Source organism: Rhipicephalus microplus, chromosome 1 (genome assembly GCF_043290135.1).
Source record: "Rhipicephalus microplus isolate Deutch F79 chromosome 1, USDA_Rmic, whole genome shotgun sequence".
Lineage (NCBI taxonomy): Eukaryota > Metazoa > Arthropoda > Arachnida > Ixodida > Ixodidae > Rhipicephalus > Rhipicephalus microplus.
In genome coordinates this window covers 214,638,150-214,662,939 of record NC_134700.1, presented here as the reverse complement: position 1 = coordinate 214,662,939, position 24,790 = coordinate 214,638,150, and the positions used below count along the sequence as shown (strand labels likewise).

The 24,790-nt window shown below is 43.4% G+C and overlaps 1 protein-coding gene across 1 annotated transcript; it reads left to right on the top strand.

Moving 5' to 3' along the window:
• The first annotated feature begins 1,419 nt into the window (after positions 1-1,419).
• LOC142766965 (sodium/potassium/calcium exchanger 5-like) lies at positions 1,420-23,068 on the top strand. Its single transcript, XM_075868161.1, has 11 exons — positions 1,420-1,467; positions 1,845-2,019; positions 9,101-9,325; positions 10,672-10,755; positions 11,680-11,786; positions 14,214-14,314; positions 15,241-15,331; positions 15,867-16,071; positions 17,284-17,514; positions 19,098-19,199; positions 22,542-23,068. Exons 1-11 carry the CDS (start codon positions 1,420-1,422, stop codon positions 22,865-22,867), a joined length of 1,695 nt encoding a protein of 564 aa, XP_075724276.1. The 3' UTR covers positions 22,868-23,068.
• Positions 23,069-24,790: the final 1,722 nt, after the last annotated feature.

The following is a 24,790-nucleotide window of genomic DNA, read 5'->3' as shown; positions in this document are numbered from 1 at the left end:
CAAGAATGATTAGTCGTCATATAAGAATGCTCGCTTCCCTCAGTTAATTTATGCTCAGCACTTATACGTTCCCCGTCAGCAGTGCGGGCAAAAAATGATTAAATATGAAAACATAGGCGCCATAGCCGCTTCGAAGGGAGTGAAAGAAGCTGAACAACTTTTCTCGCATGAGCTCCTGCTTCGGTTGCATTTATGCGCCTCAATTCATCCGCGAACTGCCTTAGAAAGAAGTTTTAATCGGTGCAATGTAAAGACACCTCCTGGTACCAGACAGGTAGCATTATTTTATGATGCGCACTGCAGCACATTACCAGCTTATGCTATTCTATGCGTACATTAATTTACTAAGCGCATTAGATGATAACTTCGATGGTATATGTTTAATTATTTTGGAACAGGAGCAGGTACCTTTTTTTCAGGGGGAGATACAAGGTTGCATGAGGCTGACAGGGCAAGGCCAGAAAGCTAATCGGAGAAGGGGGGGTCACAGGTAGGGAGAAATAATCCGGTGAACTGACAATATTGTGCACAACTCTAATAGTTTACTTAAACTGGCAGAGCAATTAAGTTTGCTTAATATAGAAGAGCCTTTCTACGATCAAATAGGAAGGGACAAGAAGGGTATGGCAGGTGTTTTGATGTGTTGCTGATAGCCGCTTAGCTATAACCTTCTGGTCGCAGGTGGCTGATTTCCTGTTTTAGAATGTTGCCCTTGCGAAAGAGCAGCGCGGACATTGAATAAGCCTGGTCTGTATCTCGGTATCCAGCTGTATTTCACAAAATTTCTTTCTTGGGGGTCATTATGTTCTAGATTAGTCCTGCATATACTATTGCAAGTGGGACTTATGAGTGCCGACGCACGTAAGACGAATCAGTGAGCCAAGTCAGGGAAAGGTTGAGCGTTGTTATCATTGAGTGCACATGTGTTACATAAATGAACAAAACGCATGCACACACGCAGTGTAATACGCTCAAGGAAAATAGAAGAGTTGGGCTTTATGCTAAGTTATTTAACGAAGCTTTATTTATTCACAAGGTGCGCGAGTACGTAAGCTCACATATAACCGGACAATAACGGACTGGAATAATCTTAATACCAACGTAGTTTCTCAGAAGTCTTTAGGCATATTTGCAAAACATCTGAATATTTTATGAATTTCTTTGTGTTGTTTCATTCGTTCGTTATTAGTGTTTTCTTACTCTTTTTAATTTCTTAAAAATGTTTGATGAAGTCCTGCAATTTATGTGCGCTAAATTGTTTGTATTTTTTATGTATAACCACCCTGCTAAGATCTGGGAACAGATCGCAGTATAAATAAATAAATAAATAAATAAATAAATAAATAAACAAAAAAACTTACTCACGAACACGGAGACAAAGCTCTATTGTTTGGTAGGGACACGGAGGTATATCGTACCATGCAGTGTGTCTATTTAGTGCCCGATAACGGCTGGCATATAGATGCTGTGAGTTTCGCCTGTACACAAATAAAGCTGTAAAAACCAGAACAGCGACTGAGTCTGGAAGACTCGTACGTTGCAGTAAAAAAAGGAAGAAAACGAGGTAGAGAAGAGAAAGAATGACATGGGCGAGTCCACGCTGGGACCTTATCCACGCCTGTAAGAGAGCGACAGCCGTGGATAACAGGGAACCATTATCGATAACACGTAGTGAGACCGTCCCAGGGTAGCGTCACACCGAAAGTTCCGTTGCTCCTGACGCGGCCTCACTTCTTTCCTAACACGGCCAGCGGTTGGTCGTGGTGTGCAGGAGCTCTCGGGAGAAAATTCGGGGCGTCGACGTACAAGGAGGAAGAGCTCCGTTGATAGCGCAGCGTAGGTAGTGCCAGGCGCACCCGTTTCTTCCAAATCTGGATACCTCCGCCTCTCCTGAGAATGTCCTGACGACGGCCCCCCGTGGTCGGTCTGCGACCCTGGGTGACGGCTGGCGAAGGCAGCGGTTGTGGTCGGTACTGGTCCTTCTGCTACTCTGCGGAGCAGCACCAGTGGCCAGATGTGGTGAGTTGCAGTCTACCGGCCGACGTGCCGTACACGTTCATCCACGCGATGTCTGACTGAAGTCTAAAGAAGATTCGCTGCTTCGTAATAGTTAACTGCAGAGAACAAATCAGGTACGAGACAATGAACGCCACACGCCGAACAGGACAAAACTGAAGTGTGTTGCTGACCTGAAACGCTAGCTTGATCGACTCCAGTGGAAAAGTGCGTGCACGTACACGGGAACGTAGCGTAGGACCCAAGACCGAGAAAAAAGAAAACAAAAAGAAAGTTAGGCTATGTTTCTCACATGAATATAGTTGAAAGACATAAAAGGCTTTCCAATTATTCGCTTGAAGTTCCTGTATACTTACCATTTTCTTTGGCAATACCCCTTTACGCTATGGCGTTGTGCATTACGTCATTAGACTGCTTGTGTCATATTTCAAATAGGTCGATAACAGCACCTCTTATGAAAGTAATCAATCATCGTTGGTAATTAAATATTATATAATATAATGACTTCTCACAAAAACATATCATTTCTTTTGTAGTCAGCGCCGATGTCACGTTTTAATTATAATAAAAATAATACGAAAATATTACAATAAAATAACATAGAAGTAATACAAGAAACGAGCTCCCCAGACCACCCATTCTTTAGTAGGTTCTGTAATAATCGAGAGACTTAACAAATGACGGGAATTGTGGACAGCTTCTGCCTGCAGCAAGATTTAGGTACCTATGACATCGCATCACTGTAGTATTCCACCCTAAAAGATAGCTGGGCAAGTATTTGTCGTTCTTTATTCGTCTTTATTTGTGCTTTCACTCTATTTTTACGTTTAATATGGATGGCAGGGTTCAAGGGGAGAACTCGCCACTACCGAAGTTCACTTCGATCACATAATGGTGTTCAAAAGAACCATTCTGCGATGCCAACCTCATCAGCCATTTCAGCATAGAGCGATGAAGGTGCCTTATCAAGTGGCACCACTCCTGCAAAAGAACGATGTTCATTTGTGATTGGTTCAATTGTGTTTATGAGAGCGTAATTATAAATGACAGTAGTCTTCTGTCTGTGCTTGGTGATTGTACATTTTCTTTATCTTGCTTCCCCCATGATGATTGTCCTGTGTTGTATGATAGCAAACATCACTTCTTTACTAAAAATCTTAGCTAACTCTTCTTTCGTATGCGATTGGTCTCTGTCGAATAAACGTGCGCACCCACGCGATCGCACCCAGCAAAAAATGCATTTACGAGCGATAAGTCATAGCTGATTTGCTGTAACAAATCGAGCCCGAAAAAAATAAAATAAAGACAAGATGTCTCAGCACAGAGCAATAGATAGCGCGACATGCCGTGTGTTCTAATCTTTGCTGCTTACCTTGCAGTAATACAAAAAATAAATGCCTCGAGTGTTAATACTTCGCAGCATATTGATACGAATTCAGCGAATAACCTTTTGCAAGAGTCGTTGTTCTAGTTCCTCCACACGTGTTTCAGAACTGAGCCATTAGGAAAAGCAAGAAAATACAGCCTTTCAGAAGGTGCTGAAAAAACGCTATAGCGCTTGTGAATTGCGTTAACAAGAAATTTCTAATTCAGGTACGAGGTACTGAGAGTAATACTCGCTGAAACTTTAAAGTTCATGAACGTACTAAAGTGCTGTTGAAACAAAAGACGTGACCCGCGCGGTGGTCTAGTGACTAAAGCATTCGGCTGCTGACCCGCAGGTCGCGGGATCGAATCTCGGCTGCGGCGGCTGCATTTTCGATGGAGGCGGAAATGTTGTATAGGCCCGTGTGCTCAGATTTGGGTGCACGGTAAAGAACCCCAGGTGGTCTAAATTTCCGGAGCCCTCCACTACGGCGTCTCTCATAATCATATGGTGGTTTTGGGACGTTAAACCCCACATATCATAATCAACCGAAAGACGAACATGCCATAAAAATGACCAAATAAGATAAATTTAAAGGGTACGGTTGGCCAGAACACAGAGTACACATTGTAACTATCCAGGTGTCTCTTAAATTGAGCAACGAATTTTCTTCACAAAGCTACTTAACGTTACAGGTGCGCCTAACATTAGCTGACTTATCTCAAAACTTGAGCCCAATGCGGAGACCAGTGAGAGTTCTTTGATTCCTGTATAAATGCTGTTGACATGACGCAGTTATACGGGAATAACATAATTTACAGACAAGCAAGTGAGCACATTAGTTTGAAATCACAATTTCTCTGTAAGACAACCAAGCACACTGGGTATGCTCTCGACTAGCACTTTTTGTCGGTCAAGTTTCATATCTACAGACGCTGACTAAGGAAGGCACGGTCGTGGGCATTGTAGGGCTGTTATCGAGAGGATTTTAGGGCTCAGCAATAGAAAGGCTGGCTACTTTTGCAACTCGTTCAATCTGCTGCTTCAACTATACAAAATCTGCGTTTTGTTTCTGTTTTCATTCCAAATGGTTCATATTGTAAAAACGCTATCGTTAACTTAGCCAGTCGGATGAAATATTCATAGCTGCAACACGTACTGAGTTATTTCAAGCAAGTATTGCTAGCTACGTTTGCTTATTTGATCGAATTCATATATTGACGTTTCGGTGCATGCACCCACGCACTTGTGTAAGAAGACCCCATTGGAAAGATGTAATATAGTACGAGATAACAGAAACCAATATGATATAAAACAGATAGCTTGTATGCTATGATGCTGTAATCATCAGCTATTTGTATGAAAATTAATTACTCTTGTAATAATTCTTCCCCGTCTTTTCCTTTTACTAAATTAAGTGGTCGTATTTTAGGCAGAACCTAATAACCTCAAATGCCAGAAAATAAATAAAAAAAACATTGTTAGCTCGAGAACGAACAGCGCAGCTTTACTAACGCGAAGAAAAATGCGATCCCCCATTTCGGTTTTGCGTGCAACATGTTGTACTGATACGGAATGAGCCGCCTTCTACGGTTATCGCTTGCTCTTCACCTTTAGTTCTCCAGACGTCCCGTATGCTAATCTAGCCATCTGCTGAAAACCACTTAAGATTTATCTTCTCAGTTTGAAATCTCGGTTGTCAATGTCAGCTCCATTACCACGAGCTTGAAGGCACAGTTATCCAGGCAGAGCAAACGATGCAGCAAAAGAAAGCCCTTCCCTGAATCCAGCGACTACTGGTTATCAGCACGCACACTTTTCTTACGACACACAGTGAGCTGAAAAGGAGATGAGTATCTGCAAGTTGATTGATTGATTGATTGATTGATTGATATGTAGGGTTTAACGTGCCAAAACCACCATATGATTATGAGAGGCGCCGCAGTGGAGGGCTCCAGAAATTCCGACCATCTGGTGTTCTTTAACGTGCATCCAAATCTGAGCACACGGTTCTACAACATTTCCGCCCTCATCGGAAATGCAGCCGCCGCAGCCGCGGCAAGTATCTGCAAGTTCTAAGCATACATCACACAAAGCACCGCAGTTCATCTTCATAAACGTGTTCAGTACGTGCCACATAAGGGCATAGAGTTCTTCAAGAAAAGCTCAAATCACTACATGCATACTCCCGTTACACGTGAGCCTTACTTGTGTCTGCCACTTGGACGTTTGTACTTGCTCTGCGGACGCAGGAAGAAAGCAAGCACGAAAACTAATTTTCATTTAGGGTGATGCGAAGATTCAGTCATGTATACATTATCTTGCACCAATTTTATTTATTTATTTATTTAAAAATACTTTACAGGCTCTATTACGTGGCATAGAGTAAGGGGGGTACATAGGAAAGAATGCTAGTGGGTGATACTTCTGCCACAATACAAAGCAACTACAAAGCAAAGCAACTACAGAGCAACTATTAACTAATAACTAATAAAAATACAAAGCAAGTAATAACATTGGAACTAATAACAGTGGTTGCACAAATGACAAAGAGGGGCTTCAAGCAACAACAACAATTTCCCAGCCGCAAAAAAAGCACAAAGAACAAAAACAGAATTCAAGGAGGTTATGCGATGCTATTGAGATAGATGTATCATTAATTGCTCGCGAAAATTTTCATGATTAGTTAAATTGACAATGACGTCGGGTAGGTCATTCCAGAGTGCTATGGCACGAGGCAAAGCCGATGAATTGAATGATTTTGTTTTTCCAAAAATGCGTGTGATGCTTCGCTGATTGTGAAGTCGTTTAGACATGCGCAATGTTGCCGTTAGTGGGAGGGGTGGTGGCCTGGACGCGTGAATATATTTATGAAGCAAAGACAGTTTTTCTTGCATCTATGTTTGTGTTCGGCTGGCGATTAGTATAATTTTTGATTGATATGTGGGGTTTACCGTCTCAAAACCACCTTATGATTATGAGATACGCCGTAGTAGAGGGCTCCGGAAATTTTGACCACCTGAGGTTCTTTAACGTGCACCCAAATCTGAGCACACGGGCCTACAACATTTCCACCTGCATCAGAAATGCAGCCGCCGCAGCCGGGATTCGGAACCACGACCTGCGGGTCAGCAGCCGAGTACCTTAGCCACTAGACCATCGCGGCGGGGCGATTAGTATAATTGAGTGAAAAAGGTGTGGCTAGCCTCGTCGAATCGTACTAAACAACAACAACAACAACAACAACAACAACAACAACAACAACAACAACAACAACAACAACAACAACAACAACAACAACAACAACAACAACAGCAACAACAACAACAACAACAACAACAACAACAACAACAACAACAGAACAAGAACAAGAACAAGAACAACGACAACGACGGTGACGACGACAACAACAACAACAACACTGCTAGAAGGGAAATTGAGGCAGTGCAAATTGTGGCTGAATCTAGGCTTAACTTTGAAACAACTTGGTGGAATAGTTTCTACGATGTTGTAAGCATGAAGTGCCCATCTTCGCAATAACACCATGCCGTCTTTACGCTCTCTGAAGTCTTCGTCAATGCTAGTTTCGAAAATGCAACTACACCTGCACGCAGTTATATACATATATGCAGCCTCCATTGTAACGTGAACGTTCTCGTAGAGATATATATATCGAACTGGACAACAGTGGTAGGTATTTAGGCTGCTGCCGAAGTCCAAAAAGGAGGGATGCAGTATAGGTCACGCCAAGATAGCGATAAATCGCAGTGCTAGGTACCCTGAGTGTTACGCCTACTCGTAAACACTTGAGCTGGTAGCGTGTACTGAGAGCTCCTATAATTGTTTGCGTATTGTCCTTGAAGACCTTTAACTTGTGTCTTTTACAAGAAAAAAGAAACGTAATCTCTTACAAATATTCTTTTTTTCGATTTATTATTTCTGAATTTACATACGATGCAGGCAAACTTCAACAAATCTTATTGTGTGTGTGTGATGTGACATGTGTCTATCCTTCTCTTTTTTTACTCCCCTCTCCCCCTCCCCATGTGTAGAGTAGCAAACTGGACGCATAGTCTAGTTAACCTCCCTACCTTTCCTACATTCTCTCTCTCTCTCTCTCTCTCTCTCTCTCTCTCTCTCTCTCTCTATATATATATATATATATATATATATATATATATATATATATATATATATATATATATATATATACATACACACATGATCAGTCAACTCTTGTCTGAGAGTTTTGGTGGTCAGGTATGCCTGGGATCAAGCTTATGAGTTCCAGCACCCACCGCGGTGGTCAAGTAGTTATGGTAATTGACTGCTTACCCGAGGTTCACGGTACCCAATCCCGGTTATGGTGGTCGCGTTGCGATGGAGGCGAAATTATATAGGCTCGTGTATTTAGACTTGAGGTACAGGTTAAAAAGCCGCAGGTGACCCGGAAGTATCCGGGTCCCTCCTCTACGGCATCCCCAGTAGCGTATCCTGAAACCGTATCCCCTCTCCCGCCAATTTTAATTCGCCATGGCAATCGAAGCGAAAAATGACAATTTCAAAAAGGTGCCTCCCTGCCGTCGAGAAACATTCCGCCCCTGGACGTTCCACACAATCATATCGGGATTTTTGGGACACACAACACCAATAAACATTGTAATTTTGGTTTGCAGGAATCTTTTGGGCATCAGCTGGTTGCCTTTGCTAATATGTTCAGTACAACGGCAGCTGACATCTATCACACACAGTTCTCGCGTAAGAACATTTATTTTTCTATTTGAATGCATCATCTGCATTTTCTCGCTACCTGTTCACAGTTACGCAGTGAGTAATAATGTTTCACAGTTGGTAATAAATGGGCAGTAGAGTATTATACTGCTTCCTGTTTTTTTCTTCGAAGCTCTTCTAAAGTACGAGGGGCCTTAACACGGCCTGGGGTCATCGTTGTGTTAACTATCTTCTCACGCCACCTCCTCAGTCCGAGGATATATGCCTGCGTGGACTTGACCACGTCCCGTTGCATGACTCGAGCCCCTACCATGACACTCTGCCGTCTAGCTGTTAGGTGGCCAGAATGGCTTCTTTTGCTGAGTGGGGATTGGAACGAAGACGCGCACTCTTCCAGCAGTATCGTCAGTAGTATGAACGTGCTGCTCATTGTCATTGTGCCTCTAGGACAATGTACTGCGCCGCATCTCGCCTCGTCCTTGTCGAATCACATCGTCAGTAAACCGTAATTAAAAATTGTTGAGGTTCTACGTCCCGAGACCACAATATAGTAATGAAATACGCCGTATGTGAGGGCTCCGAGAGGTCGACTACATGGCGTTCTTTAATGTGAATCAAAATCTATGCACAGGGGCCTCAAGGACTTCTACATAGAAGTGCGGCTATCGTGGCCGAAACTTGGTCTCGCGACCATCGGGTTCAGGAGTCAGGCCCCATGACCACTAGGCCATCTGGCTGGTGGCAACACACCTTTAATCAACACTAACTCATCAGCACATGGAACTTGACTATAAGCTAAAGTGGACTAACACTATATTAATCCAACGGCACAACAAAATAACTGATGAATTAGTTTGCTAAAGTAGAGATTTGGTTTGCTGAAGAAGAATGCAGTGTGTGTCTACATCATGGACACGTTTATGTGAGCTAGAGGTGTACGCATGCGCTTGTTCTGACTTTGATGGCTCCCCTATGCATATCTTTCAGCCGAGACGACTGCAGGCGAGGCGGCACAGCGCTGTCTCCCCGCTGCTGGCGGTGGCGAGGCAGCCGATGGCGGCAGGTCCGAGTTCCCGCCCGACCTTTTCAGCCTGCAACAGAGGCAGCGGGGCTGGGTGGCACTGCACTTCGCGGGAACCGCGTACGGGCTGGCGCTGCTCGCCATCGTCTGCCAGAAGTACTTCGTCCCGTCCCTGGAGGTCATGGCCGACTGTGAGTATGGATTTCGCCGCTTATGACTGCGCATTGCTTGCCAAGTTGGTAGCTGAGCTGTTTTTAGGGGCGAAACTTTTGAAGGCGTAGGCTTGTTCACCGCAGTTGTCTGTCATAGCTACCCTTAGTACGTGACAGACAGACAGACAGACAGACAGACAGACAGACAGACAGACAGACAGACAGACAGACAGACAGACAGACAGACAGACAGACAGACAGACAGACAGACAGACAGACAGACAGACAGACGGACGGACGGACGGACGGACGGACGGACAATTGGAACAACCTTCTTTATCATTATTCGCTTCGTGAATATGTCGTATCGACTGGGCAAAACTCACGTAGGGTTCACGGGCTCCAGATGCATCTCCGGAGCTTCGTACACTCATCATCATTCACTCCGTGGATATGCTGTGATTTTTTATTTTTCTGATCCATTCACTACTTGTCAAGAACAACTTCCAACGCCAATGTGTCCGAGTTAGGAAGATGAATATAAAAGAAAAAGAGAAAGGGCGTACAAGGTGAAGAGATCTTGCCATTTTACGACGCAAAAACCTTAACAGCATCTTTATAACTCGAAGCAAACATGTAGTCCCTTTTTTACCTCCATTCGAGTACTGCTTTGACTAATATGGTTTATACAAAGTCACGCTGCAAAACGACCACTTCCGTCAATATCTTCAGGGCATAAAATGTAACGAACATAATAATGAAGAAACATAACAATGTTGAACAAAACGTACGAACGAACTTTCCCAAGTTCGGTTTGCTGCACCTGCTTTTGTTTAAGAACTAAAGTATCATTCAGTATCGCTCCCATTCCAAGGATTATCTCAGTTTCGGGAGCCGGCTAGACAAGTTCGAAGTGTTACAAAAAAGTGTGCTGACCGGGAAACAGCAACAGGCTGTTCATGTGGTTCCTTAACACTAGCCGTGTTGTCGGACAGACACCTAATCACACGGATGGTAAACGTGTAGTAATATATTGCCACTACTCTACACAACTCTAAGCAGATAGGCATAGTCATCGAAAAAGACAATGAAGAGGTGCTTTTAGTAAAAAAAAAAACGTGTATTGATGCAATGTCTTGTGAGGTTTATCCCGTGGCAGTTTAATAACTTCTGTGCGCCAGAAAAGTAACGTCTTTGAGTGCTACTCAAAATTTTTTACTATTTCCCAGCAGTAACTTCCTGTCTAATATTTCGCTTCTGTCACAACGCCAGCGTTGCATTTAAATAGAGCAGTAGAAGTTGTTGGGGCAATGACCTTTCTCGGTGAATTCACTAAAGAATGGGTTGGAAGAAATATTCACTGACTCGTTTATGTTTCCTCCTAGACTTTCGAGTTCCCACCGACGTTGCCGGAGCAACCTTCATGGCCATGGGCACATCGGCGCCAGAACTGTTCTCTTCCGTCTTCGGTAAGTTCCGCTTCCTGCATTGTAGCGTGACATGAACAAATATTGCATGGAAGTTTTAGCTGGAGTAATGATTCAAGTGTCTGCGTGCGATGATTGGAGTTCAGCTGGCAACTCTAGTGCGTACGGGTGACACAGTGTGCGATCTCGTAAAGTTCTCCAATGTGCCTTAAGGAGACTCGGTGATCGAACATTTATTGAAGGAAAGATTTAAGAGCTTGGTATCACATCACATCAGCTCAGACACTCACACATCCCCTTTTGCAGTACTTGAAGGCAACAGCACTGAGTGACCACCTGCGAACATTTGCATTGTGTGTGCCTTGTAAAATGTGTCCTCGTTTCTGTCTATCTTTCTCTCTTTTTCTCACTTTTTCACTCCTTATTCTGCTCCCTATCCGTAGGGTAGCAAAGTGGACATTGTTTAGTCAACAACCCCGCCTTTTCCATAATCATCCGTTCTCTACTTGTATTATTGCCCTACTAAGATTTCTACATTTTAATGCAATACAAAATACTGACAAAGACGATTGACATTTGTATAAATTTTGTGACACCTACACTTTTAAATGTGCCTATTGTGTTTGTAGGTTTGCTCATGAATGTTGTTTCTTAAGACGTGAAAGCGTATATAATATTCTAACTGAAGTTTCATTTTAAAAATGTCTCCGTAACAATATGTGATATGCCCTAAATTATTACAGTAACAGTAATAAAGCATATGTGTATGTGTCTTGTGCTATGTATAGTGTAAAACGTGTCATATTATCGCTGAGATTTTAAGTAGTTTTTGGCCCACTCAAACTGTTCAAATAGCTTTTAGCTATGTAACCTTACCACAATCGGTATTTTTGGGGGGAGGGGTGAATTAAAATTTGATCTGATGTACCAACTGCTACGTTGCTCTTTGTTTCTTTAAAAAATAAGGTTTGTTCGTGAGTGAAGGCGACATCGGAGTGAGCACAGTACTGGGTTCGGCAGTCTTCAACATCGTTGGAGTCACCGGTGTTATCGGACTCATCGTCTGGAAAAAGGTACAGCCGTGAACGACCTCCCAACTCTCATTGTTTTTCCGTCACCCAGAAAGACCCCATTGTGCTGTTTTATTTTATTTAGCACATCGGTAGGCCATTGTTGCGTGCCCTGTTTGCTTATATTTGCTCTGCGCACAATGCATGGGGCCCCAAAAGGGCGAATAATCCTCGTCTGGCTTGAAGCAAAAGGGAATCGCCCCGCCGCGGTGGCCTAGTGGTTAAGGTACTTGGCTGCTGACCCGCAGGTCGCGGGATCAAATCCCGGCTGCGGCAGCTGCATTTCCAATGGAGGCGGAAATGTGGTAGGCCTGTGTGCTCAGATTTGGGTGCAAGTTAAAGAACCCCAGGTGGTCGAAATTTCCGGAGCCCCCCACTATGGCGTCTCTCATAATCATATGGTTGTTTTGGGACGTTAAACCCCGCATATCAATCAAGTCAATTAAAGTGAATCATCCATAAGCGCAACAAAAAAGTTACACGACGTGTTTCGTCTGGCTGTGCGGTGAATGTGCTGTGCTATGCACCTTTGCGTTCTGCCGGGTGCAAAAAAGTTGATAAGTGACCTACAGGCGGGGGCCGATGCAACCGAGATAATGTCGGCCGGCCCGCACAACTGCTGAAGTAAGCAGACTTGTGATATGCCACATCTAAGCCTAACATTGGCTTCAGGCCAGCTCACAAGCATTATCTTCATGCGATAAGCAGATAAAGGTTGAGACGCACCAACGGCGTGACGAGACAAATACTGTTTCGTGTGTACTGCAAAGAACGTAATATAACAATGGTGTTAACGAAGCCATGGTTGTAATGCAAGACGTTTTTTTTTCAGGCGTTATGTGTAAGAGTATACGCAGGTATATAGTTTGCTTAAGCCAGCAAGTACAAATTCTTCCAAATATAGGCAGAGAATGGTACATACTCGGCTAGATAACTTACTCCGCAGGACAATAGAATTTCTTGTCTTTGCACGCCAAAGATAGCATGTGCCGTAAACAAATAATTGAAATGGATTTTGATTAGTGTACACTAGGGACAGGAGACAATTACAAAACCAAGATCTCCTGACCATGTGAGGTTAGTCACCCTGTTTCTGTACGAAGAGGAACAATCCATCAACTCACTAAACCTATTGCAGTTGGAGAAAAATTTAGAAACCTGTCGCATATCTATGTTTGAGTCGACGGTAACGCAACTACAAGCGCATGGTGAAAGATATTTGACGTTGTGGCACACATCATACGCCGAATGCTGTTAAGATGCGAGCAATAATCCAAATTCGGTGAAACGAAACTCTTCGTTACGAGTACTTTCTTGACATTGAATGCAGTCTTGCATGCTTCTCAGGTGACGAGGGGTTGCAAGATCTGCACAGAACGTCTGCCGTCACGTTATTTATTTTGACTTATCAGCGGGGTAACCTGGCGCAAGAAGAAATGTTCACTCGCTATAGGTCTTACAAACGAGTGGGCTCTGACTATCGACGCTTAGAGTAGTCGTTTAATTCGCTGACGGCACCCACTGAGCAAATAACGATATCCAGTCAGACGGAGACCGACAAGAGGCTAATATATTGGTATTAGGTCTACCTTTTTCTGGCTCTGTGCTTGACCTATTCTATAGTCTATTGCGGTGGGGAAATAATGTCTGGTCACACCTACAATCAAATTGCGTAGGTAGGCATGATACTGACACAAAATATCATCATAAGAATTATTTTCAGAATCTGAAGTATTACTGTATTAAAACTTGGAACCTATGAAGCATGCTTGATACCACTCGTGGCTTGACTAAGTGAAGCTTCACGGCCTATTTTTATTCCGCCATATTTTTATTCAAGAACAAGAAGTCTATTCCTTTGTTGACTTGTTTATTGGCTGTTTTGTTTGTTCCAGTGCTGACATTCGCTTGTTCTTGCCAAATAGCACTTATTTTTTTGATGTGAATAACTAAGTCTTCCGTTAGTGCACCTCGTGTGCTTTTTTACCTTTTTCCTCATCGGTTACTTCTCCTGTGTCACTTCTTGCTTTAGTAAACTAGCAAGGCCAGGGGCATCTATTTTTCTCTTTCCTTCTTGCAGGTCAGCTCTTGGGCGGTACGCAAAAGTGCTGGGTAGAAAATCGGGCCCAACCTGGTTAACCTCTCTGCCTTGCCCCCGCGTTTGTCTCTCGCTTTCACGTTTAACTCAAACTTTGAATTCAGCAAGAATATAAAATTTTCATGTTTTTATACCCGTGCTAGTCTTTGGGACGTCAACTAAGAACACACATCGAAAGTTTTCATCGATACAGTCCTTCGCATATTGGCACTTACATCCGGTTGGCGCTACTACTACCATGCCAATCAAATATAGAGGAACAAACACGTGAGAGTATTGCTGCAGGCTAGGCTAAGGTAGCTTGACTTACGATGGTAATTCTATGTACCTAGACAGTGGACATCAGCTGGTACCCGGTGACGAGGGACTGCATCATGTTCGCCATCACTGTCTTGGCCCTGGTGGTTATTGTCTCGGACAACAGCGTCTACTGGTACGTCAAATTATACTTGTTATTCTTTATTCATATATGAAAGAGACAAAACAAGGGAAGGCACACTTTATGAGTCAGTTATTTTATCAACATGACAGTAGAATTGAAGAAACATAGATAAGGAAACTAGAACAAATAAAATAATAAGGGAAGAGAAAACAAGTCAGAAGCAATATAGGCATATACGTTATGTCGGGCATAAATATTTTGGAGAGTCTAAGGGCAGAGACCAATACATAGAAGGTGGCCACGCAGACTACCACTGATAGACGTCGTACAGGTTGTTTTCTGTACCCTTTTACACAAGATCAGTGCCAGGTGTGTTAATGAATAACACAATACCTTTCACCACAATAGACTCTAATTAATATATTTTGTGAAATATTCGCAGGATCCAGCCAATCAAACTTACATTCTGAAATTTACACCGCAATAAAAATTTGATCGCACGAATGAATCGAAGGTTGCCATTGGTCACAGTCATACTTCGTGTTTAGAAAACGTGCATGGTCGCTGAACATTTTCGAGGAGCATGTCAGCTATATATTTTGATATACTTAACTTGAGAGAGAAAACTGGTAGGAGAGTCGCACGGTATGTGTTTAGTGTATGATCCTTTAAAAAGAAAAGTTACTATTGAAAGGCAAAATAGAGACAACCTATAGTGAGAAGTAAAAAAAAAAAACTAGTGAGAAGACACCTAGCAGAGTAAAGTAGCTGCGTTTAATAAAGAATCCTGCAAGGGTGCCAAAAATTACAAACAAACAAATAAACAAACAAACATGAACACACGTGCACACACACACACGCGCGAATCAACAAACAAACATGTATTCAGACTCGTGGTGATCGGACAGTAACCCTCTAAGTGAAAACAGTCCGAGTTGAAGTGGCATTGTACTGAAACGACTGTATTCTTTTTTCAGGTGGGAAGCTATGATCATGTTGCTCATGTTCATCCTGTACATAGTCTACATGTCATTCGACTCACGCATCTCCAAGTGGTCTCAACGAAAGGTGACTTGCTAAACATTGTGATCAACTTACAATACCACGTTCTTCACCCGATAGTTCCACATTTATTTTTCAAGCACCTATCTGAAAAAAAAAAGATGTGCTTCGCAGCTGACAAGTGAGTTTTAATGGGGTAGTTGCAGTGTGAAATTGAATAAGGTATGAGCCGAAAACACAGGTTATCGTGTAATGTCTGCTAAATTGCCAAAACGAATAGCTGCGGTGGTCAACGGCGACAACAAGTTATTTGTGTTTCGGTTTATGCTTGACAAAAATTCGTTAGGCGAAATTTTCAGCGCCCTGTTTTTTACCGATAATGTAATACGACCCTATGAAACATCAACCTAAAGCTGCCATTACCTGAGCTTAGACGATCATCCGAGCAAGGTATTTAGCTCCGTGTTTTTTACCACTCAGTTCACACGTACTTAGAAAGGGCAATGCTATCGTACTCACCACTAACTCGGCTTAAATGAAGGTGTGCGGTGACTATTTGATGTAACACGAAACATTTGAACCTAAGTGTTCTTGCTTTCAGGTTGACAAGCTTAAGATGTTTCGATGGGTTGCTTCAATTTCTACAACAACACTGAAGCCTACAGAGGAAAAAACGCCGCTGTTGACAACACAGACTATTATATACATGGAACAGGACCGGGAAGAAGAAGAAGACAGCTCGGGAATTGACTCTCTTGGGAGCTCCTCGCTCTCTGAGTGCGAGAATGTCCTTCTCAGTGGACAAGGTGCGTATTTACTTTATTTTGTCCGTACGTATTTATACACGTGATCGTGCGCATATCTCTGAAATTAAATGATAAAGGTGGATGACACTCTCCTTCTGTGCACATTTCATACTGCCATAGCACGATATCAACGAAATGCCGTTCAAATTTGCGTGTTTGCTTCAACGGAACCGCAACAGACAGACAGACAGACAGACAGACAGACAGACAGACAGACAGACAGACAGACAGACGGACGGACGGACGGACGGACGGACGGACGGACGGACGGACGGACGGACGAACGGGCGGGCGGGCGGGCGGGCGGGCGGGCATGCAGGCAGGCAGGCAGGCAGGCAGGCAGGCAGGCAGGCAGGCAGGCAGGCAGGCAGGCAGGCAGGCAGACGAAACAAAGGAAAGGTATGGAAGTGTACTAGCATCATTCAAAGAAATATCTGAGTTGGCCCCTTGCAAAGGGACACTTGAAATGGGACTATATACATAGCATAAACGTAAGATGAGGGATAATTTAGGAGGATGGAACGTTGGGTAAGTTGGTAAATCATATATTTAGTGTTCAAGAGAATTGCTTGGTAGGCTATTTAGTATTGCATCGGGGAAATGTTACAGCACACAGAGGCTGGGAAAAAGAAAGAAAGCACAAGAAGCAGCACTGCAATACAGCTTATAGTTTATTTTGAAGGAGCAGTCGTATATACGTTTAACAAGCCAATGACAACGCCAAGCCAAGGATCAAATTAGTGTGAAATAAAAATGTGACACTCATAATTTTGCACTCTAGCAATGTCTATCGCTACTAGTGTTGCAGTACACTCTTGAAGCTCTTTATTCCTATCAATATTCTGGCTAACACAGAAAAAAAAAACTCCAGCATTTCTCCTTTCTTCGTTAATAGCTAGGTATTCTTTCTTTAGAGCTCGAGGGTCTTATTCGTTTTCTGTTTGGGAAAGAATTGAAGCAAATAATACTTAGCAGAATGTGGTTTAATAGTATTCCAGATTAAAATCGAGGCTTTGTAGGTTTATAACCACAGAACTAACTGTTGGGTCAAAGCATGCGAATCATCGGGAATGGTTAAAGGTCACACTGGTAAAGAGCTAGCATGAAATTGTAAAAGGCGGTATACACGTGTTTCACTATATGCACACAATTAACATGGCTATCGTTTCTTTAATAAGCATGTCACGCTTCCTGACGTGTGCTGTACCACAGTACGCAAGATGGAAACCGCCGAGACCTGCGGCGCGTGGTTGATGCCATCCGGTGGGTCTCTGTCTCTCCTCGGCTGGCTGCTGGTGTGGCCCGGACTGCTGCTGATGAGTATAACCATCCCGGACTGCCGCCAGCCGCGCTTCCGCATGTGGTTCCCTCTAACCTTCGTGGCGGCCATCATCTGGGTCGGGCTACTCTCGTACTTCAGCGTCTGGATGGTTACTGTTATCGGTGAGTAGCTGCGTTGGGGCGTTATCTTTGGTGAACTTGCGATACACTTCAGAAGAATGAATGATAATGTAGACAAGAGAATTGCTAGAGTTAAATTAGGAAAGAAAGAAAACAGGAACAATGGTTCATATACGGCAATGCATAGTGACTACCTCAGTTAGACTTCGCTGTGTAGGAGTTCAAGAGAAGATGGAGACCTTAAGAAATAAAAAAAAATATGCTTAAAGAGTGATTGTCGCTGAAGCTAGGGTTTCGACTAGTGGTCTTGCCTTATTGAAATAAACTTCTTAATAATAATAATAATAATAATAATAATAATAATAATAATAATAATAATAATAATAATAATAATAATAATAATAATAATAATAATAATAATAATAATAATAATAATAATAATAATAATAATAATAATAATAATAATAATAATAATAATAATAATTGATATGCACAAAACAAGACATGGCGGAATAGTAAGGATATCGTAGGCATACATTTGCCACCTGCAGGGGCACAACGCCAGCCTACTCTTTTAGCAGAAGGGAAGGAACGAGGGAAAGGAAGATTGGAGGAGAAAAAGATGAAAAAAGATATTGAAAAAAACTTACGAAGACTTGGACAAACGTAAAAACACGAGAGCGCGCTTGTTGCATAGAAGAAAACAAGGCAACTTGTCGAAACGGTGGCGCCAAGGACGCATCGTTTTCAAACATTTTCATACTCTGCCGTGCAAGCGTTTTTCGGCGACTAAGGACCCTTTAACCAACCGGGTAGAAATGTCACATATAAGTAGTTGGACAAACAAAAGTTGTTAGGGTTACAAAAATAGGCTGTAGCCAGTCGACACTTGGACGACATTACTTAGTGTTATGGGCAAAGCTGCAATATATTACCAATCAACTCAGTATGTGGGTCTTTACGTCCCAAAACCATCATACGATTATGTAAAACATCATAGTGAAGGTTTTCCGAAATTTCGACCACCTTGAGTTCTTTAACTGGTGATGTTCGAGTCAGCAGCCAAGCATAATAGCCACTAATCCACCGAGGCGGACTGCAATATGTTACCTTAGCAGGCAAACGTAACCCTGACATTGTAACTATGTTATACAAATATTACCCGCAACACTGGTGAAAAATTTAACAGAAATTACTTAAACGAGAGCTAATCAATAAAAGAAACGTAGATATATTTCTAAGAAAAAGCAATGTCGATAGCCTAAATGATTTTTATCTTTATTAATTGTCGACAAATTGTCGGTCCTTTCTGGGAGATGTGCTCACTAGGTGAATGGTTGAAAATGAAACCGTTAACCTAAAGCGATTCGTGCATGTCCGTACTTAGAGAAGAATAGGAATGGCTTGATGAACTCAGGCGTTTGAAAACTGTGAGCCAGCAAAAAAAAGTGTGTTATTTTCACAAAAGGCCACATCATTTTTTTAGTCATTACAGACATGTCTTCTTTCAGCACTAAGATTTCAGTATCCTATACAAGAGCAAATATATACTTCTTTCTCACAGCGAAGTGCTATTGTTATTTGCCCGTTCTTTGAAGGCTACATGATTTGTTATTTTTCTACAGGAGACACCTTTGGAATCCCAGAGACCATTTCAGGAATAACACTTCTGGCTATGGGCACGAGCATGCCGGAGGCGATAACCAGCGTCATCGTGGCCAAGAATGGTGAGTGAGCTGTTTTAGTTGTCGTTATCCATATAAGGATGGCACAATTGTAGGTTTACCTCTATGAACGTCATTTTTTTACTCACACCTTAATAGCTGGAGAAACATTGTGGAAGAGAGAAAAATCACGTGCACTTTGGCTGTTTTGTTAATTGGTGTTGTTGATTTTGCACTGACATATAGGTACTGATGCCCTCAGGTTGCTTTGTTGAAAGGAAAAATAAGTATAGAAAAGCTCCAGGAAGTAGACTCCCAAGAGAGCCATAGAAGCAGGGCTCGACATAAAGTTGATGTATAGACGTTGAGAACCATAAAAATGTGGTGAGGTATTTTGTAAATGATGCCGAAATGTATATATAAATGCACTTCCCCTGTTATTGAACTTCATTTGCTCGAATGAGGCCACACGTTGCACAAAGCCGTACGATGCACTGCCGGAGTAAAAAGGTTGCAGAAAGTAAAACTCATATATGATGGTGCGCGTGCTACGGAGATTTCAACGGTTTTCTTCATTCTCCGATATTTTGTAAAGTCATATTTATAGTCTTCATATTCATGCATGGCCGCATTTAAACCTTCACGTTGGTAGGTTAATGTTTCAATCCTACATTCACATTTCAATGCGCAACCATATTTGACAGCCAAAAAGACACTCTTATCTCCCATGTTTTTTAGAGGCAGAGCTCCTCAAGCCTCGAGTCTGTCCATGCATGTCTGTGACCAGCTTGTAACCACTTAGTTGTATTAGTTGTATGACTCACTTAGTAGGTGGCTCTAGTGTGAGTGACAGATTGAAGGACGAATGGACAGACAGACAGACAAACAGACAGACAGACAGACAGACAAACAGACAGACAGACAGACAGACAGACAGACCGACAGACAGACAGACAGACAGACAGACAGACAGACAGACAGGCAGGCAGGCAGACAGACAGACAGGCAGGCAGGCAGGCAGGCAGGCAGGCAAGACATACGGATGGACGGATGAACAAATAGACATACAGACAGAAGAACGCAAGGACGGACGCACGAGCGGACGCACGAACGCCCGGATGGATGCAACGACGTACGCACGGGCAGACGCACGGATGCACTGACAGGTGGACATACAGATGGACGGACGGAAGCAAGGACGGACGGATGAATGGACAGTAGCACGTAAGCACGGACGGACCAATGGACGCTTCGCCTCACTCATCATCATTCGCTCCTTGATATGGTGTGATGTTTTCATATGGTTGACCTCTACAGCCGCCCTCTTGATTAGCTGGCGCTCTGTCGACAAAACGCGCCAAGGAATTAGCCTTTTGCAAATCGCGTATTTTCAAAGTTGCGTGGCAAGCTTTTGTTATACACGTGAATGTATATATTATAATGCATTCATGGCGTCGCAGTCGAGCCACGTGTTTATTAGTGCAGTTTTAGATGCGGAGCATCTAATACTCGAGGCTTGTAGTGCGGCGCCGTCCGCAAGCTTCCTCCTCCTTCTTCCACCATCTGTGCATCCCTTCCTCCTCTACACACCGCGCGCGCTTCACTCCTCCACCATCTGTGCACCCTTCCTCCTCTACACACCGCGTGCGCTTCTCCTCTTCACGAACATTCGCTAGCTGTATAATGTAGCGCGCATGCGCCGTCACGCTTCGAGAACATCGGCAGCTGACGCGCGCGCATGCGCCGTCGCGCTTCGAGAACATCGGCAGCTGACGCGCGCGCATGCGCCGTTGCGCTTCTCCCCCTTCTCGAACATTCGACAGCTGACAGTGCATGCGCCGTCGCGCTGTATATATACTCAAGGTCGGCGCTCGCTCACTCAGTTGCCGCTCGTCGGTTGGTTTGTACGGCGCGTCGACGTCCAAGGTCGCGGCGAAATGAATTCCAACGAATCCACAAACACAATGATCGACGTCCCTTCGACCAGCGCCGCCCTTTCGCATACGTGTGTACGTGTTCACTCATTTAACACCCCCTCCTACAACCACGTTAACCAATTTAGCCATCGACCCAAGTGAGTCGCAATTTAACACCCCATTTCACAACCACGTTAACCAATTTAGCCATCGACCCAAGTAAGTCGCACTTTAACACCCCGTTAACCAATTATATGCTCCGCATCCTCCTCAGTGTTCCCCCGAGGGAAGCTGCGGGCAATTTTTTTTGCCACCAGGTGTGCTTGTAATGATGATGTACGTAAGCGTCTTGTTTCTAAATAAACTAGTTAGGAGTTGGCGGTCGTGTTGTTTCGTTCTAATCTGCGTCTTCGTTTGAAGTTGCACTCTCAAGCATTAGTCAGTACCAACGCGCTCCAATTGTAACTTGTTTTACTCAATCTCTTATGTCGTAAAGTAGCTGGAGATCAGTGGATATATTGACTCTCTCTTACGACACAATAGTTAAACAGAGAATTCAATTCAGCACAGTATACAAACGCGAAGTCATCATCATCAGCCTGACTACGTCCACTGCAGGACAGATGCCTCTCCCATGTTCCGCCAGGGAACTTGGTTCTGTGCTTGCTGCTGCCAATTTATTCCCGCAAACTTCTGAATCTCATCTTCCCACCTAACCTTCTGTCTCCCCCTAACCCGCTTGCCGGCTCTAGGAATCCAGTTAGTTACCTTGAATGACCAGCGTTTATCTTGTCTACGAGCTACATGCCCGGCCCATGTCCATTTTATCTTCTTGATTTCAACTATGATATCTTTAAACCTGATTTGTTCCCTAATACACTCTGCTCTCTTCTTGTCTCTTAAGGTTACACCTACCATTTTCCTTTCCATTGCTAGCTGCGTCGTCCTCTGAACCCTGTTTGTAAGTCATCAGGTTTCTGCTCCGTAGCTAAGTACCGGTGAAATGCAGCTGTTATGTACCCTCCTTCTGAGGAATAGTGACAATCTGTCATGATTTGAGAGTGCTTGCACACCCCATTCTTATTCTTCTAGTTACTTCAATCTCGTGGTTCGGCTTCGTGGTTATTACCTGTCCTAAGTAGACATAGTATTGTACAACTACAAGTACATTATTACCTATCACGATGCGCTGCTCTCTTCCGAGGTTGTTGTACATTACTTTCATTTTCTGCAGATTAATTTTAACACCTACTTTTTTGCTCTCCCTGTCTAACTCCGTTATCGTGAGTTGCAATTTGTCCCCTGAGTCACTCAGCAATGCAATGTCATCGGCGAAGTGCAGGTTACTAACGTACTTTCCATTAACTCTTATGCATAACTGTTTCCATTCTAGGCTTTTGAAAACCTCCTTAACGCACGGGGTAAATAGCGAAGTATTAAACTTCAAAAGATGCACTTAGAGCATGAGGTATTTCCTCTTGATATGCAGGACTGGGCAACATGGCCCTCTGCAACCTCCTGGGCAGCAACGTCTTCGACATCCTCTTCTGCCTGGGTGGGCCGTGGTTTGTGAAGGCAGCCTTTTTTTCGCCCGATCACCACAAAGTGATATTCAGCAGTGCTGGCGTCAGTTTCAGCGCCGCTGTCCTGCTGACGCTCGTGCTCATACTCTACCTATTCCTGGCTGGGTTCCGCTGGAAGCTCGACCTTCGCGTCGGTGTCGCTTGTCTGCTGCTGTACTCCGCGTACATAGCGATCGCGTGCATGTACGAGATGAATGTGTTCGGTGTTGTGAACAACATTCTGTGCTTGTAGGAGTTGATATGAGCCCATCGAAGTGTGTGTATATACCATGTGTACTTGTACTCTAGATGGTAGTTGCCGCTGACGTCACAGTAAGGTTATACATATTCTGTTAATGTCATGTGATATATGGTGCCAGGATCGCAGTATTACCATGTTCTAATATTTGACACGTGATTCAGATGCTACATCAATGAAGGATAGTGAGAGAGGTAGAAGAAAAAGGGGCGTGGGCGAAAGCAGACGTTTTCATTACCGAGAGCACAATTCGACAGGGGCACCTGGTAAACCATCCCTAGGTTTAAGGATTCCACATAACGTATATATAAGGAAACCGTCACTTTTTAAGGTGAAGACGTCAGAGCAAAGCACGACGGACTAAAAGCAAGATATGATACGAGCACTGGCGCTTTGGCACGCCCTGCTTTGCACTGAAGTTTTCGCATTAAATGTTGTTTACCCACAAAGGTGAAAGAAAGATTTATTAAAACAGTTACTGTTTCATGAAAATACGTGAATGTTGCGGTGCAATAAAGCCAGAACATTCACAATGAAAGCACAAACTCGTCGACGTGTTTCTTCAGGTGCTTAATTTGTGAGTGCAATGAGGAGCGGTATAGGCGAGGAATGATCGACGCGAGTGCTCTCAGCGAAATTTCGGCTTTTCATACCGACGCCCACCGGGAAACAGAACTCGGAGTGTCCGACGCTTCATACCAAAACGGAAATTGGGTGAAAGCAGTAATACCTGCGTCACACGGGCACATTTGAAAGATCATCTAGTTGACGGTTATCGAAACGCTGTGACTCCATCGGCCCAACAGCGTTGTCGCGCTACGGCAGTTTTCGTTGAGTGGTTCAGGTGTTTCTCGCAAAAAAGTTGTGAGGCACTGCAATTTTTTTGTTTCCGTGTTATTGCAAGTGAAATGATTTAAGTACACGAAAAAGCACCCGTCCGTCTGCTATTTCTGTTTATTGAGTCCTTTATGCGTAACTATGACTGTATGTCAGGTTTTGAAGTTGTTGAGCATCAAAATACTGTGGTCCCGTTGAGGCCGCTTGTCAACGTAGGCACGCTCACTCTGTTTCCTCTTCCGTAGTTCAATAGCCGTGAATATTCAAACGTAGGCTGGGGGTGTTCCATGGACTCGATAGGCTATTGGCTCAGCGGCCTTCGAAATCGCTCGTGTGGCAGTCTACGCTTGACAGTTTAGTCAATCGACCGTCGGCTCGACGGCCTTCCAAACGCCTTGTGATGCGGGTGTTACATATATAGCCTAACATCTAGGTATATAATAATTAAGGAAGAGTTTTGTGGTGTCGATAACTAGGACAACAGAAGAAATGTTAACACAACTTGCCGGCTTCTAGGAGTGTCCTTAACATTCTGCTGTGTTTTTCTTGGGAAGCCCCGGAGTGCCATGTGATCTTTGTCTTGCAAACGCTACACACATACAATGCGACTTCCCCGAGGTAAGCTGGTTGATACTGCCAACGTGTTTTTTTTTGAGCGCAACGAAATATATGCATTTTATGGCAATATAAAATTTTCAAGTGATTTCAATAGCGACGAATAAACTTCTGAGTGATCAATACAACACTTACGAATACAATGCAGCGTTTCAAAGAGTGATGTAAAACAACAACGAAGCTGTGTTAACCCAACCATTCACGCCACTGTGTTCAGGGCTTTTTACTGTAAATGAATTCTTTTTGTTTATGTTTCAAGAACCATGAATCATACGTCTTAATTATCGTTTTGCGTGCCTGACGAACGCATACGTGCATGTGCGTGCAAGTAATGAAGTCGTGCTAAGCCTTTTCTTTTTTTTTTCTGGAGAGAGAGAAAGAGAGGGGAGCTAATGCCCTTATGACATATATAGAGTTTATTCATAACTAAAGATCAACAGCTGTATGCGCTCAACTATTATTTTA

Excerpts from the sequence above, each read along its gene's own strand:
- LOC142766965 (XM_075868161.1), top strand. The coding sequence starts at position 1,420 with ATGCAGTGTGTCTATTTAGTGCCCGATAACGGCTGGCATATAGATGCT. Across the intron at positions 1,468-1,844 it reads ACGGCTGGCATATAGATGCT|TGCCAGGCGCACCCGTTTCT; the intron begins GTGAGTTTCGCC and ends CAGCGTAGGTAG. Across the intron at positions 15,332-15,866 it reads CCAAGTGGTCTCAACGAAAG|GTTGACAAGCTTAAGATGTT; the intron begins GTGACTTGCTAA and ends TCTTGCTTTCAG.